We start from the raw sequence: 18,746 nt of genomic DNA on the forward strand, positions 1-18,746 counted from the left end.
CAAAGTAGAAAAATATGATCAAATTGAAAGAGGGAAAGGCAAGAGGCGTTTGAGAGTGAGGGAGAAAAATGCCCTAGAAAGAGAGAAAGGGTGTTGAGATTGTGTGAGTAGAGTAAAATTCTTGTAACTCACTATGTGTTGTAATCTCCTCTGAACATAATCCCCTACAACTGATCCATAGACGTGGCAAGTCGCTGAACCACATTAATTCTTGTGTCTTGTGATTTTGTGTGCTTGATTTCTATATTTTTGCATTTATTTTTACTGTCTTTCTTGTTATTGTTGTTTATGGATGTAGTGTTATGTTCACAAGAATGGCTGGATCCCAATTATAAACATTTAAAAAGGAAATAAATGAGGTGAATGTTCGTCTGGTCCCATATTTAAATGGCCAAAGTATTAAGAAATGAGCAGACATGAAAACGATTGCTAATACATGAATCTAGGTTGATTTGTTTGTTGTAGCTAGTAAGATATATAATGCTTCAGAAAGATGTACGCACTCATGTTGCGTACGTACAGCTTACTGGTCAAAAAAAAAAAAGAGAGAAAGAGTGAGAGATTAGTCATCTCTCACAATATTATATATATATATATATATATATATATATATATATATATATATATATATAGGATGATCGAGTAATATGTCGACCAATGCATGCATGAAGGGTACTGACGACTGCATGCATATATTTACATGAAAATCATACATTGGTAGAAGGTAAAAGCTGTCAATATTGATAGAGCATGGTAGGTAGGTTGACAAGGAGGGATCGATCGAGTGCAACAAATTACTACTTGTCATGCATGTTTATCCACTAAAAATAGAAAAAAAAGAAGAGAAGATTATGATATCACACTGCATGCATCTACGAATAATTAAGAAGGTGTCTCCCAAGAAATATTTTAGGACATAGAGAATTGAAATTAAGTGTAGAAACAAAGTAATATTTTATTTGAAAAGAATTAAGCTTAGCCTTCGATCAATTGACTAATCTCATGATCATGTACAGGCCGCATGCATGCAGTTGAATTGCTTTAATTTGTGGGGCCTGTCTGTGTAGACCAGATCAAGGACGTGTGTGAATCTTAGAAGGACGCATGCATGTATGAACCCGACCGCTACCGTAGAAAGGTCGATCGATCGGTACCATTCACGACTATGGTTTCTCGCGCTTTCACACCAAACTTAATTCAAAGATCCTTTTCCTTCTGTCTCCGTGGAAAAAACAAATTAAACCTTTCAAATTTTTATTTAAATTTTAGAATTTCAAACGGAAGAATAATACAGTCATAAAGTAAATTATATACTATTTATTAAGAAAAATTGTACATATATATATATATATATATATATATACACTACTATATATATCATCATCCCTATTTCATTACATATATACGATGAGATGATACAATATATCCACCAAACTTTGGATTATTTTTTAAAAATTAAGAAATGATCTAATTATAAAGAATGATGGAAAGCGCGCGCATTATATTAATTATATAGTGGAATAGAATTATAAGAGATATGTGAAGTAAACATTATTAATATATAGTACTACTCAAGCTGGGAGTTAGATTAATGTAATGGAATTAATAATGACGTAGTACTACTAATAAATTTCAGTTGAATTAGGCAATATCCCATTATGCCATTTATAATTTAATCTGAAAATTTTCAAAGGAGAAAGATTTAAGAATTATAATATATTCCAAAGTTTGCAAGATATAATAATCACCCTTAGATATAATATTATAAATTATTTTGAATTCTCTCCTTGGCTTGCACGAAAGATGAGTGACCGACAGGACTAAAGCCAAGAGACATGACAATTAAGATTAACCAAGAGAAATAGAAGCCTAAGGTATCTTTGTCTTATATGGAGAATTAATGTCTTGCTGATCAGCTAGCAATGAATTTATTATTTTTCCTTATTTCTTTACTCCCTCATAGCATATATATATATATATATTAAACTTGTTGGGCTGATTTTTATATTCAAATTTTAAAAAAGTAAGTTAATTAAAGCTTGCACGTATCGTATATACTCTTGTTAGAATAATCTTTTATGTATTGTCAATTACAAGAAGTTTCTTGGCGACTTTGGTGGCCTTTTCCATTGGGTGATTAAGAAAACCCTTTTTGTAAGAGACAAATTTAATGACAACTACTGTTTTGTGGGTATCTAATTTTTATTTTTTTTCTACATGGGTAGACTTCATGCTTGACCTGGGATCTTGGTTTTATAAAGGGCGGAAAAAAAAAAAGCTAAGGAAAAATATGTATAGGATCCAAATTGTACTGGGAAATAAAAAAATAAAAAAAAAATTTACTATATACAATCATTTTTATGTACTTTATACATATTTTATTAATGTAATTGATCAAAATAATTATTTTATATTAAAAAATTGACACAATCAATCATATTAATAAAATATACAAAAAAATATACAAAAATAATTACACACAAAATTTTTAATAAAGCGAAGGACCGTCAATTTTCAGTACTGTGTTTAATTTGTTCTTCCACAGCAAAGGAAAAGGTCGGGAGTGCCACCAACTTCCCACCCTTTTTTTTATTTTGTCAAAAAACAAAAGCTACGTACCTGCCATGGCATTGCTGCTGGCAAACTTTCACCAATCTCATATAGTTTTGGTATTTATTTTTTAGGAATGCTATCCAGTTGCCGACACCTCACGGGCTTTATTTTATTATTATTTTTTTTTTTTCAGACTAAACTAATTGAGATATTTCCTTTATCATCTCTACACTATATACTTATTAAAAAAAAAGATAAAAAAATAAAAATAAATATATGGTATACGTAGAAATGATGAGTAAAATTATTCTTTATTTTTTGAGTGTTGCTACATCCATAAACGAATTACATAAAAGTAATCTCACAAACTGATATGGCTTCATCTAATTCGTTAGATCTACTTTACAATAAAAGTAACTTTATAATCTGACGAACCACGTCAAGCCACATCAGTTTGTGTGATTGTTTTTGCGTAATCTATTTATAACTTAAATATTTTCCTTATTTTTTTCCCTAAAGTAGTAGTTTGGATCAGCATTATATGCCTAGCTACCTAGCATTTAAATAGTAAATATTTTCAAAACTCATGACCTTCGATTATGGCATGTAAAATTAGAAGGGACAATGGTTTAAACGGATCGATCTCCTTCGATTGTTGAAGCCAAAATACCAAAAATTAGAAGGCTCATGATATAGCATCTTCTTTTCATAGAGCTCGTGGAAAATATTTTATTTTGTATGTGAAGATCGAGTCTCTCCAAACGAGAGTGTTAATGCTGCATCTGTACCTGAGATTTTTCTCTGCAACCTTTTTTGTACAGACTGAGCAGAAAAATATAATAAAATAATAGCTCATAAATAATTTCCTTCCAATAATGTTTTGTTGTTGAGAGAGGATGAAATGTCTTACACATTGTATATAATTTAATTTGTCTCTGTTAACTGGGGAAATGGGGATTGGTTTCTTCTGCAAATGATGAAGCAGCAATTTTAGGAAACTCAAGATGATCATTAAGAAAACAAAACTACTTCAAAAGGGTGATTTTTTAGTTTTTAGGGAAGACATGTAGATAGCATTGTGCATTTCTTTCTCCCCTTTTTTTTCAATGAAAGGCTAATGACATCTTAATTTCTGACAAATAACATGTAGTAGCAGCAAATGGAGGGATATAATTTATTGACTCAAGCCTAAGCCTAAGCCTTTCAGCATGGTGCCAAGAGCCTAATGGCATATAGACCAGTTCTCCAAATGAAAAATCAGGATTCAAACCCCACCCCCCTTATAAAATAAAAATAAAAAAACAAAAACCCTCTCAGCCTGGGAATTGGATAGGAAACTAACTACTGAACTTGGGCTCTAAGAAATGGCTTATAAAGAGGCAAACAATAATCAGAAGCCCAGCGAACTGATTGACCCAATTTGTAAGACCATGAACATGATAAATAAATAAGCATTAAGCATAGCCACACACTCAGAAATTCACAGACAGATATTATTAGATGAACAATTGCAATCACACTCAGAGATTCCTCACTCAACCTAAAGGACAAATGATTTGGGACCCTGAAGAAGCACATTGGTCCCCTACTCCACCATTAATTCCAAGGACGAAAATTTTGTCAAACTTCAATTTCCATGGCTAATATCTAAGAACTTTTGTTTCTTGTGTAGAAATCACCAATGCCCCAAGCTTGATATGGTCCTAACAGAATATATGAGGATTCCTTATATCTTATCTATCTAAAATTCGGAGAAAATAGATACAACAACATCATATATATCTATCTATCTCGCATGAAGTATTTAACGTCGAGATCATCCACAAAATACCTTAAGAGTCTACATATTGATATTATATCTAACTGTATTCAAATAATAAAGAGTGATGCTAATATGCCGCCTAACTTTGACTATTGGGTGTGCTCACTAGGACAAATTCTATATTTTATTTTTTTATTCTTTTTCTTTTCATATTTTTTAAACATTTTTAAATATTTTTAAAAAATAAAAAACAAACATACCAATACACTAAAAGTTATTTTCTTAACTATTAAGTAAAAAAAATTTAAATATATAAACGGTTAAAATAAAATGACAAAATTAGACGGCATACTAACATTTTTCAAAAATAAAAGTGTACACAATGGTCCCATTCTTAGTGCACAACACCATCTACGGCCATCAAACAAAGTTAGTTAAGCTGCAGCCAGCAAAGACACCCAAAGCACGTAGAAAGTGGATTCCATAGAAATGTGCGATGTCTTGAGACTTGAACTGGGACACACTCACTGTCATTAATTTGCCCCAATGAACTGAAATGAAAACTGAAACTAACGAATTAGGAAATGACTAAAAACATCAACAGTCACACTATCTGTAGACTGTAAATGTCTTTTATTAATTAACAGCTAAAAAAGATTGTGTTAAATTGTACATTACAATGTTGGAAGCTCTACGTACAACCTTGCAGTCCGAAGTGGCAGATCTGAAACAACCCATCTTTTCAAACTAATGTTTGTGCCTAAGCTGCAATTATTGCAAAGCTCCAAAAAGAAAATATCTGAGGCATTTGCTACTTCTTCCTGGAAGAAAGGACAAAAGGAGAAAAAAAAAAAAGAGAGAGAAAGAATAAAACTAAGAAAAAAGAAAAAGGCAGACCAAATTAAGATATGGAGATGCGGGGTATCGATCCCCGTACCTCTCGCATGCTAAGCGAGCGCTCTACCATCTGAGCTACATCCCCACCTTTTTTGTTTATTAATTGTTTTAAATACAAACTTCTTTTATTTCTGTTTGTTAGTTCTTTATTTTTTTTTTGAAAAATGCTAATGACTCTTAACTGTTTCCACCAAATGCGTGACTCATGTATGTTACTCAAAGGGGAAAAATAAATAATAAAAAAAAAAAAACCATTTACATTGGTATGCATATTTGGAGTGTATCCTAGCATTATACTTTTCCTTTTACAAACTTCTGGTTAGACAGATGAAATGAAATAAAAATTAAATAAAATATTGATATAATAAAATTTTTTAAAATTATTTTTATTTTGAGATTTGAAAAAAAATGAATTATTTATTATATTCTGTATGAACGTTTGGAAAAATTATAATGATTAGACGAAATGAAATGACATCCCAAACCATCTTGTGGTACATTTGAACACGTGGTGTCTAGTGATTGGGGAAATATAATTGGCATTTGGTGGGTTGGTCGTAATTACAAGAGCTATTTAGCTCGAAAAAACCGAAGTTGAGGAGGCCAATTCATTCCAACGTTTTAATCCGAAAGCGCCTAACACCAAATGTTTTAACGAAGATGTAGCCAAGGCCACGGAATCAGGGGCGTTTTAATAAGGTGAAAGTTATCGCATAAGAGCAGCAATAAAACCACACCGAAGTTATCTCACAGGAAATGCAAGAAGGTGTCCCCAATATTGCAAATATGCATTACGTATAGAGTCGAATGGGAATCTCGAAAGCTACTCGAATAATAATAATAATAATAATAATAATAATAATAATAATAATAATATTATTATTATTATTATTATGAGAGAAGAAAGTCATATACCAACAGAAAAAACCTTGCATAAGCTATTCCTAAGGATATGCACTCCCGAAAAAGGTAAAAAATACTTTGCCACATTCCAGCATTCACCCAGACTAAAAGGAGAGAAATCATATAAGAGTACCCATCATTTATGTTGTTTCCATCACTATTATAGATTGACATCTTAGTTCTACAACTCTTGTAAACTCCAAACGTTCTTATAACAAGCAACAAAAGGTGATTGCAGCCTCAAATTTGCCCATATCTCAACCAATCAAATGGTCATCGTATATCAGATAAATGAGACATCAATCACAAGGAATATGTATGTTTCGTAAATTTGGGAAGGGCCATGCACAGAGACAACTAAAAGCATTTGTTGGAGCAAAATGTTCGGAATTTACTTTGTCAGAGAATAAAAATGAACCCTACTTCCATACAAAAAAGAGTTCTGTAAGAAATTTGAGAACTCATGGTTAATCAACTTTCCAGAATGAGCAAATGGAACAGGTGCATTTGGATAATGAGCGGAGATGTATCAGAAATAAGTTGGACATGCATAGCTTACTAGATTGTCTTGTGTCGACAGATGTGGTTTGTGTAAGGGAATGTAATATTCAAAGAACTACACTGGATATAACCAGTACGTGTTATGTTGCGTTATGACTTCAATGGTGACTAAATTACCATGCCTAGTAAGTCCACACATCTGTCATTTGGCAATTGATTTTTTATTAGCACTAATCCTGGAAGTGTACAGGCCCATGGCAATTGATTGTGGTTGACTAACATACACGTACTCTTCTTTGAGGGAGTTAATCCTCCAATTAGACAATGAAACTGAAAAGAGCAACCAATTTTACTCCGTTTACTTCTCAACAAGCTAAGGGGAGTTGCACCAACAGGTCTCTTTATCTTCTTCCAGGCTAAACCTGGCTTCTTCAAAGTGAAGGCAAATACAGCATACATCTCTATGTAATTAACTCCTTGATGACAAAGAACTGTCCGTCCCAGTTTAGAAAGCTAGACGTCCAGGTTTAGAAAGGAAGACGACAAACAAAACATATGAACGTTAATGAAGGATCAGAACCAAAGTGAGAACACATAAAAGTAATGGATGTCAAAAGACCCATAAGAGCACCAACCTCTCCGGAATTGTGAAAGTAGTAGTGACTTCTAGTTTTCAACAGTTGCAGTTGTAATTCGCAATGGTCGTTGTCTTTCCTGCTCATCATTTCGTCTCCAAAAAGCCCTCCTCCACCAAACTTCAAAACCTCTTTGTATGTTTGGACAATCTTCACCCGAATTCAGGAAACGATTAAACCAAGCAAGCAAAATATCCTGTTGCCAAGAGAGAGGCAGAGTGAGAATGGTGTTACTAAGACCATCTTCTATTAAGTGACGGTCAAGGCCTCTTGATGCCCTCCTCATCCATCCGAAATCATCATAAAATGGCTCTAGCCATGTCCTCAGTAGCAAGCACCTCACATCTTTAGAAGCCAATAGCTGCCCCTTCCCAATCCCAACAAATAGCCGTGCTGTAACTCTGCTAACCTCGAACCTATGAACTGCGGCCACTTTAGAATGTGCAGCAGACAATTCAGATTGTGATGCCCATGTTCTCAAAAAATCCTCAGCTATCTGCCTATCGATCAGAATATCCAAAATCCAATGTAAATTATCTGCTTGTCGCGCAATCTGGCCCACATCCTGTAAGTGCGACCCGGCTGCCTGCATAAAATTGTGGCGAAGCAATTGCAAACACCCATCACAAGCCGAGTACAATGATTCTTTCCGAAGGTCATTCTGCGAAGAATTCTCACGAAGCATCTTCGATACCAACCCCTTCATTTCTCGCCTTGCCTTCTCGTCTTTACCTTCAAGAACTACATGTAAAAGTTTAAGCAGCACTTCTTCATTGTCTTTACCATCATCAGCTCCATTAGCAACGTCAATTGAAACCCTTTTCAAAACTTCCCCAGCTCCGACACTGTCAAGGCGGAGTTCTGACAATAACGAAGCCACCTTCTCTTCTTCATCCTCTTCCCACGGCGCAGCTTCTAAGTACTCCAAGCAAGACAAAACCCCAGCATCAAACCCAATTGCAGCCGATACCTAGGCAAGAACACAAACAGTTTGGGTCCCATTTCAAGACAGCCCAAAACGCATATAATTAAGCGCAAATGTTATATCTTTCGCAACTCTCAAGCAGCATTTCCTAAAACCCACAGTTCCTTTTAATATGACAAATCCGTCTATTCCTAGAGTATATCAGCAATGAAACAGAGGCTAAAAACCTTGAAACAGAAAAAGAAACATTACCTTTAAGATGCCAAGAACTCTGAGAACATCCTCTTTCATAAGCTTCTTCCTCAGATCCTTACAGTACATCAACCTCAAGGTTTCGATGTAAACCTCGACGTCGTCGCAGTCCGCAATCTCCACGACGCACGGCGACCCTGCTAATCTCTGCGGCTTCGTCCACAGCTCAGACAACTTGACCGAAAAGAACCGGCTGTGAGCGACGAGAATCTGACGGTGGAGATTCACGGAGACACTGACGCCATCCTTGGAGCTCAAGGTGAGCTTTATGTCGCTCGAGGTCGAGTCGTTGAACTGGTTTCCAGGGCTGCGGGTCGATAAGATCTCGGAGATTCGCTGCATTGTTAGGGCTTGCTGGTCCTGGGGTGAGATTTGGGGGAGTTGCGGTTTGGGGACTGGCACGACGGCGTTTTGGGGTGGGATCTGGGTTCTGGAATGATGGAGATCGAGCTCGCTGGCCATCATTTCGAGAAGGGTCGGACTGGATCGGATCGCCTTGTCGGGTGGAGGAGGTGGTGACATTGGGTTGAGAAGCCCGGCGGTGAGGACCGAGTTAAATTTGGTAAAGCCGGAAGAAAACGTATCCCGGTCGTTCATTGTGGTGGGTGTAAAGTCCATGACCGGCGATAGACTACCCGGAGAGAATCTGATCCTGAAGGTCGATGGTGAATCGGAAGGCGAAGATGATGAAAATGAGGACGAGTTAATGGGGTCCTGTTTCGAGTTCGTTGCACGTCGGGGATTCGAAGGTTGAGGCGGAGGAGATGGTGGAGGAGGTGGAGGACTTGGGACGGGTTTCGAAGCGGGATAGCACCAGGGGTGGTGGTCAGGGGTTTGAATGGTGGGCGGGTCGAGCTTCCGAGAGGAGTGTCCTGTAGAGTCGGAAGTAGCAGTAGCGGAGATGGTAGTCTCGCGGCACTTGCGGCGTTTGGGCTTGGTGTGTTGGGTTTGGGCTTTAAGGTGAGTAGTGGTCGTAGTTGCCGCAGCCATGAAATGCAGGTGTTAATGGTGTGTGGGGTTGTTGTCAGTTTGTTTATGACGTTGGCATCAGAGAACGGCACAGACAGACAGACAGAGAATATTATTAAAAAAAATGGCGATGGAAACGAGACAGGTGATCGAGAAAGAGACAGGAAAACAAGAGAGGGACTGAACTATTGACTACTGAGGAAGCAATTTAATGTGGGAGAGACGAGTCCAAAGTATCTGCTCTGTTTGTGCGCGCCTGAGTGTTGCACTGTTGCGTCCAGATTGGCTCTTCCTCTTGGTGACTTCGGCCTTATAATATGCGGCTTTGGAACTGTCTTTATAGGAACGGGCAAGAGTGAGAGGTGTATGAGAGAGAGAGAGAGAGAGAGAGAGAGAGAGAGACATCCCACAAATGAGTAATTGTTTGCGTGGGATTCCTTTGTTTTTTATGCTTGCAGAATGAGCAACAATATCCGGTGTGGTTCGTTGCTTCGACGGGTGGGAATGGGACTTCTTTTGTAATCAAAATGGCCTGAGTGCTCCTAATTGCCTAAAGATATACATAATCTGTCATCATTTGCAGATGAAGTAAGACATGCGTTTACACGTTGTTGAGAGAGTCATGGTCACCACAGGGTCCAATGCTGTCCATTCATAAGACTTGTTTATTTCCGTTATAAACTACAATGATTCCTTATGTCTCCAACACTTTTGATTGATTGGAGCTTTGTATACCTCTCGGAAAGAATGTTAATTCTGAGCGTCAAACTCCATACACTCAGATGTCACCCCCCCTCCCCCCCTGGCACCACTCATTAGAACCGGATCTCTATCTGATTTTGGCTATTTTTTACACGAGAAATCTTGTTCATTCTAACGACCAAACAGTAGTTACTGTCGAGAGATTTCCATATATATATATATTTGACCAACAAATTCCAAAGTCGACTTACTGTTGTGTTCAAAATCGTATTAAAGCCAGATACCAAAGGTAAAAGTGAAAGTAAGGGCACATAAATGAGATGGTATCAGTTTGTTGAACTTAAAATGAGTACCGATGGTGGAGTTTGGACAAAGGGAGCCTTGGCTTACATGAGCTAAGCTCCTTTTCATTACAGGCTGTGATGTGGTCTTCCTTTTTCACTCACACAAAACACTTTTCTTCTGGGTTTAATTTGAGGGAAAAAAAGAAGAAAGATTTGCAGAGGGTAGGCCCTGAAATGGTTGGCATGTAGCTAATCCAAAGGAGGATCCTATCAACATGGGGATTCTATGCATTTGGAATATCGTCATATTTATCTTAGTGGCCTACTGTTTTTCTTTCCAAATCCACAAAAAATGGTGAGGTAATATGATGATAGTGGCTGCTCCTGACCCACGTTTGGAATTATGGTCACCCCCAAGCATAAACTATGATTGTCCCTATGTCCTTGTCTAACTATTGAAATGCTTTAAAGTTCACAGTATTACAAAGCAAGCTGCTTGCCGATTTGTTTCGTTTCTTTTCTTTTCTTTCTTCGGATTTCTTCGAGACATCATTCAGAGTCAGTATCGAGGTGTCTTGGAATAAATCGAACAAAAGAAGCCCTATAGGGAAAAAAAAAAATTCTTCAATGAAAAAAAAAAAAAAAAAAAAAAAAGATTTATGATAGTTGATTAGTAGATTGTATGACAAAAAGCCACGTAGACAAAAGCCCAAATGTAGAATTTATTAGCTTCCGCAAAATGGTGAAAATATGTTAGGATCAAACTACAACATTAATATATATATATATATATAGAAAGGATCAGTATTAATACTATTATTTTCAGAAAGAAATGAATACAACGAAAAAATAAAAAGAATTCCTAATATGATTTTATCAATCATATTTTTAACAAGCACAAAAAAAATTTTAAAACAGACATTATCCTGACAAATATGAGCAGTATTAAGTGTTATATATATATTCTATTATAGAAGCGTTGGTATGTGAACAGTATATGCTCCAATGAGTATTGTTCAGACATGGTTCTAATCATTATTTCTTTTTATCATTTTGTAATAGAGAATATCTTCCCACAGATGCTACCGCTCTCCCCTAAAAAAGGGCATCCAATAAAATTATGATACATAGGCACTCCATTTACCAACAATGTGGTCACATTGTAGCGGATTGAGTAAACAATCTTCCATTTCTCCCGTATCCCATTTTCCCTTCCTCCCACTCTCTCTCCTCTCCCTCCGGAATTGCAAACCCCTCCCTCGAGCCCATGCCCCACCCCCTCCTTCCCTCCCATCGAGCCCTAGCCCTAGCCCTAGCCCCACCCCTCCTTCCCTCCCTCTTTCTTGGTAAAATTTCGAAGAAAACCCAAAAACTCACGCCAAAACCAATTTTCGTGGGTTCATCGGGCTGCAACGAGTGAAGGGTACGATGGGCTGGAGAGGTTTGTCGAGCTGCAACGGCTGGAGGGCTGGAACTAGCTGAAGGGTGCGACGGGTTGCGATGGGCTGGAGAGGTCCGTTGGGCTGCAACAGGTTGGAGATCTCTAGCTAGCTGCGACGGGCTGTGGAGGTGCGGCGGTGTAGAGTGCAAAGGGGGTTACGACGATGTGGATAGTGAGAACTCAGGAGAGAGTGCAGAGGGGGAAAATAAATTTACAATGTATTTGATTTTACTATTATGTAATATGGCTCATGAAATTTACATGAGGATTGCTTACGTGTAGGAATTTCATTTGTTGCCGTTGAGGCTTGAGAACGGCTTACCCATTGAGAAGAGGGACTCTTTGTAATATTGTTTCTAATAAACGTTTTTTCATTTAATTTTTAAAAAATGATAATTAAAATGATGATAGATATATTTTTTTCTGCTGGAGAAGGGAGGTGATGGATCTGCAGATGATTGTGGACTGGGACCGAGTTCATGGGCTGGCTCATGCGTACAAATGGTGGATTTGAAACACAGATGCAGCTGCTGGACCTTTATAGGGTTGGGGTTGATAGCTCAGGTCACTGACTATGCTTATGCTCGTCACATAGGGTCTGTAAATTGGCCCAAGTTCACATAAGGCCCATTAAACATGAACTGTACTATGGCTCCCCAGCTTGTTAAATACACATATAGTAAGGCCTTGGCAACAATGTTTTGAATACTGTATCGGACGTCATATTGGTCAAGATACTGGAACGAAATATTTTAATATTGGTATTGTTTTGTGTATATTTTAGAATAGTCGATATATGAACAAATTATATATATAAATATATATAAATTAAATTCTAAAATACTAGTTTATATATGAATAAATTATATATAAATACATATATATATAAATTATAAATAGTTTAGTCTGAATTCGGGGTCAAAAAATAAGCTTGTAGTTTGAAAAAATGAAAAAAAATTAAAGGCCAAAATACAGACCGGTACAGGCTAAAATATAGGTTGATACAGGCCGAAATATAGGTCAGTACGATCAGTACGAAATATATGCAATACCTGTACCGGACCAGTGGCAGGTACGGCATATTTCGATCGTACCGGCCGGTATGGTACTGTATTTGAAACACTGCTTGGAATCACGAGGCTTGACAGACATCCTTTTAAGAGCTTTGCTACTCATTAAGGATAAAAATAAATAAATCAATAACCAGTAAATCGAATCAGAACAATCAAAACTGGACCTCTAATTTTTCTTTTTTAATATCAGATTCCGAAATGGACCAGTTGATATATATATTAATTTTTTATATTGTATAAAATATTTTTTATATAATTCTTTATATTATATATAATTTTTATATATAAAATAATTTTGTATTATATAGTAAATTACTAATTAATATAACATTAAATTTTAAAATCTTATATAAATAACTATATATTATCACTATAGTCTATAGTATAGTAGTTATACTAATACTATATCACTATATATTATAATATACTACAATATATTATCACTATATTATTATATACTATAATATATATATTATATTATATATACTAAATATATATATAATATACTGAAAAAACCGGACCGAAACTAGTAAAACAGGAAGTACTAGTTTAGAGGTTTAACCGGTGCGGTATTGGTTCTTCAAATCTCAAAACCAATATATACCGGTTCGATTTTAAAATATGTTCAAAACCGGTAAGAGAAAAAAATTTAAAAAAAATATGGTGTGTGGTGTGTGGTGCATATATGGTGCATGTATGGTGTGTGAGGATGATGAATATATTTTTTCTTCTTTTAATATAGCGTACTCATATAACATACATTCTTTTAATATAACATACTCATGCAGAAATGCTTAATTTATAAATTAATCTTATATAAAAATTTATAAATGAATGTGGTTTGACATGACACGTCAAATTGGGAATTTTTTTTTGTTGTAAAAGTATATATATCGCAGTAAGTCACCTCAGTTTATAAATTTAGCAATTCTCCATATTTATGCATATTATGCCTAATATTTCTGGTTGCAGCTTGTACAAATTACCCATCAGAGTAAAATATTAACTACCCATAAGAGAGAAATAGTGGTGTAATGGTATGAGAAGAGTATTTCTAACGGCAAGAGTTGAGTGTAATTGTAAGTATTATATACCCCATTTTTAATCAATCATTATCTAGAGGTTGTGGGTTTATGGATTCGGCTTATAATACTCTCTCTAGCTAGTCTCGTATATTCCTTAACATGCGCAACTTGCTCTCTAGAAGAAGAAAAAAAAGAATTTGTGGTAGAGAAGTGTTACAATTACAAAAATATTTCATAAAAGTAAATTCACAAAGTGACATGACTTCATATGATACGTTAAATCTATTTTACAATAAAAATAGTTTTACAATCTAATGTACCACATCAAGCCATATCAATTTAAGAGTTTATTTTTGTGGGATCTATTTGTGACTAAAATATTTCTCATTTCCGCTTTCGGGTGAACCATAATTGCAGATATAGCCTTTAGCTAAAACACTCATGCTATGCCAAAGATTTTTAATAGAGCTGGATAATGGATATAGACGTTTAATCTGGGAATCTACAAATACGCATTGAAAAATTGGATTACAACAGAAAATTGAACTCAATTAAGAGATGGTCACTCATAGTGCTACATAAAAAAGCTTTAATTTGTTAGTGAATCCAAACACACCCCATCCATGATCTGCATACATCTAAATCAGAAAAAGTTTAAACAGAAAAGAAATTAAAATAATCGAAATTAATATATCTTGACATGGTCATTTTCTTAGACAGAAGACTTTTGGGTAAAAGCAATAAAAGGGTCACTTTCCTTGGAGATCCATGAGCAAAGAAATAATATATCATCAAGAGCTAGCGCGAGATGATCATGTTTTCCTGATCTGCATATCTTATATACACACTGTTTGTGTTTGAGAGAGAGAGTTGAAGAGCTTGACATTGGTGGAGAACATAACTTTCACAGAGAAGAGATGGATCACTTCAGATTTATAAGGATATTTTGTGTTAGGTACAAGAACACCAGACATCCCCACATGCCAACATGACCCACCATTCTGACTTGTGTCTCTGCTAATATCGTTATCTTTGCACCAGCAATCACAATGTGAATCTCCAAATCTCCCAATTCATTTTGTCTTTTCTCTTAAGCAGTGTCCAGGGTCCCATTCCCATCCAATTTCAAAGCCCTATAAATCTAAATCTACTTTTTAGACCCCTACACTGAGCTCTAAAGTTCAACAATCACCTAAATTTAAGTATAATGTCCCGTCTAATTATGCTCTTAATTGGCTTCATCCTCCCAACTCAATGAACTCATGCATTACTTTCAAGTCATGCCAAAAACAGATCGAAACAAAAGATTTATGAGAGGAAAAGAAAACATATGTTTTCTGTATAAACTAGTTGGGTTTGTGTGTATGCTGATGTACCCTTAAAGGAACAGTACTTAAAGTGATGAATAATTAATAGCATGAATCAGAAGACATAGTGGCAAAGTTGAGAGAGAATCCAACTCGAGAGTCTCAGAGGGGACAAGCTCACATTTTAATTTGTACGGAAAAGTGGTGGAGGCGGGAGAAGTGACTATTAATTTAATTGTCAGTATTTATTCAAACAAATTTCACCTAATTCTCAGGGTCTTTTTTTTGTACCGAACGCAAACAAAACGTGAGAATACAGCAAAGTTTCCGTCTGGGTGAGCTGTTGATCATCGAAAGCAAAAGCAACTCATGTAGCAGAGTCAGGAAACCCACCCGATTTATCTGAAAACAAAGAAGAGGACATATATACATTGTACGTATGGCTATTTCAGTAAGTAGATAGAGTTAGCTGCTACCTCTATCCTTTTTACAAAGCTTTTTGTTACAATCATATCTGCAGACTGTAATGGTAATTACATATATACGCAACTTGTGAAAAAAAGTGCTATATATGCTACTGCAACCTCATCTCCCTGTAATCCCATTTTCACAAGCCATACCCCCCCCCCCCCCCCCCCTACTGCATGCCTTGCTTGCCTTTTTAGTAGCTATTACTTACTAAAATGCTGGTGTAGAGAGAGAGAGAGAGAGAGAGAGAGAGATCTAAACTGGATTGTTCCATAGCTCTGTGGAAAATATACCCTTGTTTTCAAATGTTAGGTATATAGCATAGCTCTCTGCATGGGATTGTAACTTTCTTGAATCATTCTTATGTTTAGAAAAAGGAGAAGGGATATAAAAGGGAACAAAGTCCCATTATTTTTGGGAAGCTATTACTCGATGGATTTGTACTATTTTATATTATCACTTCTTTCCCACGCCAATCCAATGTAGGCCAAGGACGGCTCACAACAGTCGCCTAGCTGAAGAATATATCATATATCATATCTATATGTATATATATATATATATATATAAATTAAAGGTTGAAAAACAATGATTAGTACTTCAATTTCCCAAAACAAAGGAAAAAGGACATACGGAAAGAGAAGCCACGTGGTGCTGTCAGTCTATATCACCAATGAGGCAACGATGATCAACGTGCTCTCACATGTGAAATTAAGCACGACCCAGAAAACCATTGCTTTTGCTTAATTTACAATGCAAGTTGCTACTAATTTCTGCTGTCATCAAGTATTTCCTGAGAGAGTTTCTTGGCCATTGTCACCAATGGTACTGGACAATATCTGACAAGCAAGGTTGGGTAGAATTTGATCTTTACTTAATAATAAGTAGACAAGTTGGAATCTTTGGTTCAACATAATGGCAGGAAATTTCTGATTTTAAATTTTAGGGAGCTAATGGCGTACAAATCATACATGTCTTTCGGCGTAAAATGCGTAGGCGAATCAAGTAGAAAACAAGCCCCAAGCTCAGAACTAAACGCATTAAATATGAAAAGTGGAATCTCTTTGGGCTTAAGATATTTTGATTACACCTGGGATTAAAAACAAATCATGGTTGGATTTAGCTGGTTGATCACCTGTTCATCATCTGATCCTTATAGCGCCAAAATTAATGCCAGTGAGCTCAAACCCATGCCTCATTTGAGTTTTGTTTTGTTTTGTTTTTTCTTTTCCTATCCATAGGAAAGTTGGTTTTGTTTGAGGTAGCCCAAGGTGAACGTGTGCATCACGAATATTGCATGACCCAAGAGATGTGATAAATGTTCATGAACACATGCATGCACGAAAGGTGCTTCAATTGAATGGACCATTAGAGTATAAAACTACACATCAAAAACCCATCTAAAATCTCAATTCATAAAATGAAAACAAGAAGTTAACAGCACCATACTTCAACATATACAGTGGGCCAATTGGTCAGCATAAAATAAAGAACAAAGTGATTGGGATTCGGATTGGGACTCCACGGCATTAGTAGAGAGACAAAGGATGAGACAAAAGAAGGGAACAGAGGTGGTGGAGACTGGTCAGAAATCTGGTCCTGGCGGTCGGGGTTGGGTGCGTGCATGGGTTGCCCCCTTAGCCCCCACCCCCAGCTGCCTGTGAAATATATATATATATATATATATATATATATATATATATATATATATATATATAGGGGTGGGGGACCTGAAAGAGTGAAAGACTGTATAGCCTATGTGTTTGTTTGTTATTGGGTGGGCCATTGATGCCGTGGCCTTATCAGACACGTGTCAGAGCAACTTGGTAATCGGGCATTGGTGCTGCCATGGTGAACATGCCTCTGCCCAGCCCCTACCCATTTTGTGTTCACATTTCGCCACGCCTTCCATGACTCCTTTTGCCCCAAGTTCCCATAACCCATCCTGCTTGGCTGGTTGGCCAGGCCTCCCTTGCCTTTACCCAATACTCTCTGTCTTCCCTCCCTTGTTATCTGTCTTCAATAGCATTTAATACATCTCAACGAATCATCAGTTGATTGGTTCAAAACCATAGCATATGACTACATGTTTGTAATTGTAACCCAATTTTTTTATGAAGCAAGTTAGCACACAAATCAACATGTAATCAGAATTTGGTTAATTGGGAATAACATTTTTCCATGCAAATTCAGCCCAAACAAGAACAAAGTGTAAAATGTGTTTGCGATGGAGAGAGCTAAAGAATGTCCCAAATCGGCCATTTGATATGTTAGTGGGAGCCCGGACTGGAGATTTAAGAATGGACAATGACACCATATATGATGTGCCAAAAGAAAACAAGATATCACCCACCCACTAGCCATAACTACTCTGTTCTTTTCCGGTGCTCTGTTTTTTTGTGTATGTGTAACAAGTCTTGTGGGCTTCCAAAGGGACCGAAGAGAATGCGTGGTGTAACCATCAACACCCACTTCATGTCTAGGACGTTTCAACACAATGGCTCTCCTTTTTCCCCACCCTTTTGGCCCATTACTCCCTGATTGATCCCTATTAATTAATTGATTCGTTCTTGTCAAATTGATTTTCGAAACAGACCTTCTTCTATTGTCTAATCGATTTGGATGATCCAGTTCTAGAGAGAGATAGACACATCATGAACTCCTACAATATTTAATGGAAAAATCTAGTTGTAAACAGATTTGCACACCAATACGCATACCACTATTGAGTTGGAAAGATAGACTTTAATGAAACGGTATTATTTTTTTTAATTAACATCTGACATGTTAACATTGGTGTACAGATTAGTCTGCAAATTCACTTGTACGTAGAAGAGCTCATATTTAATACTCTAAATAAATTTTTAATACCGTCTCTATTTTTATCTACACTAAGCATACAATTAAAGAAAATCTCAATCGTTTAGGACTAACTATAAGTATCACCAAAGCTCAAAATGTCTTCATCAAAGACGGATCATATAGTCACATCATTTTCAAGGGGATCAAAGTCTTTGACACACTTAGATTTGATCATCTTTGTTGGATT

At 36.3% G+C, this 18,746-nt stretch overlaps 1 protein-coding gene and 1 non-coding gene across 2 annotated transcripts; both read right to left on the reverse strand.

The window, feature by feature from the left end:
- Window positions 1-5,224: 5,224 nt before the first annotated feature.
- Window positions 5,225-5,297, reverse strand: TRNAA-AGC. Its single transcript has one exon. It is a non-coding gene; the product is annotated as a tRNA-Ala (tRNA).
- Window positions 5,298-6,701: 1,404 nt separating this feature from the next.
- On the reverse strand, window positions 6,702-9,747 carry LOC121235909 (BTB/POZ domain-containing protein At1g63850-like). The gene is made up of 3 exons (XM_041132345.1): window positions 8,429-9,747; window positions 7,252-8,221; window positions 6,702-7,129 (listed from the first exon to the last, which is right to left on the reverse strand). The coding sequence occupies exons 1-2, from the start codon at window positions 9,416-9,418 to the stop codon at window positions 7,283-7,285; spliced, it is 1,929 nt and encodes a 642-aa protein (XP_040988279.1). The 5' UTR covers window positions 9,419-9,747; the 3' UTR covers window positions 6,702-7,129; window positions 7,252-7,282.
- Window positions 9,748-18,746: the final 8,999 nt, after the last annotated feature.

This window comes from Juglans microcarpa x Juglans regia, chromosome 6D (assembly GCF_004785595.1).
Source record: "Juglans microcarpa x Juglans regia isolate MS1-56 chromosome 6D, Jm3101_v1.0, whole genome shotgun sequence".
Lineage (NCBI taxonomy): Eukaryota > Viridiplantae > Streptophyta > Magnoliopsida > Fagales > Juglandaceae > Juglans > Juglans microcarpa x Juglans regia.

Coding starts and splice junctions, on each gene's coding strand:
- LOC121235909 (XM_041132345.1), bottom strand. CDS start 9,418: ATGGCTGCGGCAACTACGACCACTACTCACCTTAAAGCCCAAACCCAA. Junction 8,222..8,428: donor GAGTTCTTGGCATCTTAAAG/GTAATGTTTCTT, acceptor GTTCTTGCCTAG/GTATCGGCTGCAATTGGGTT.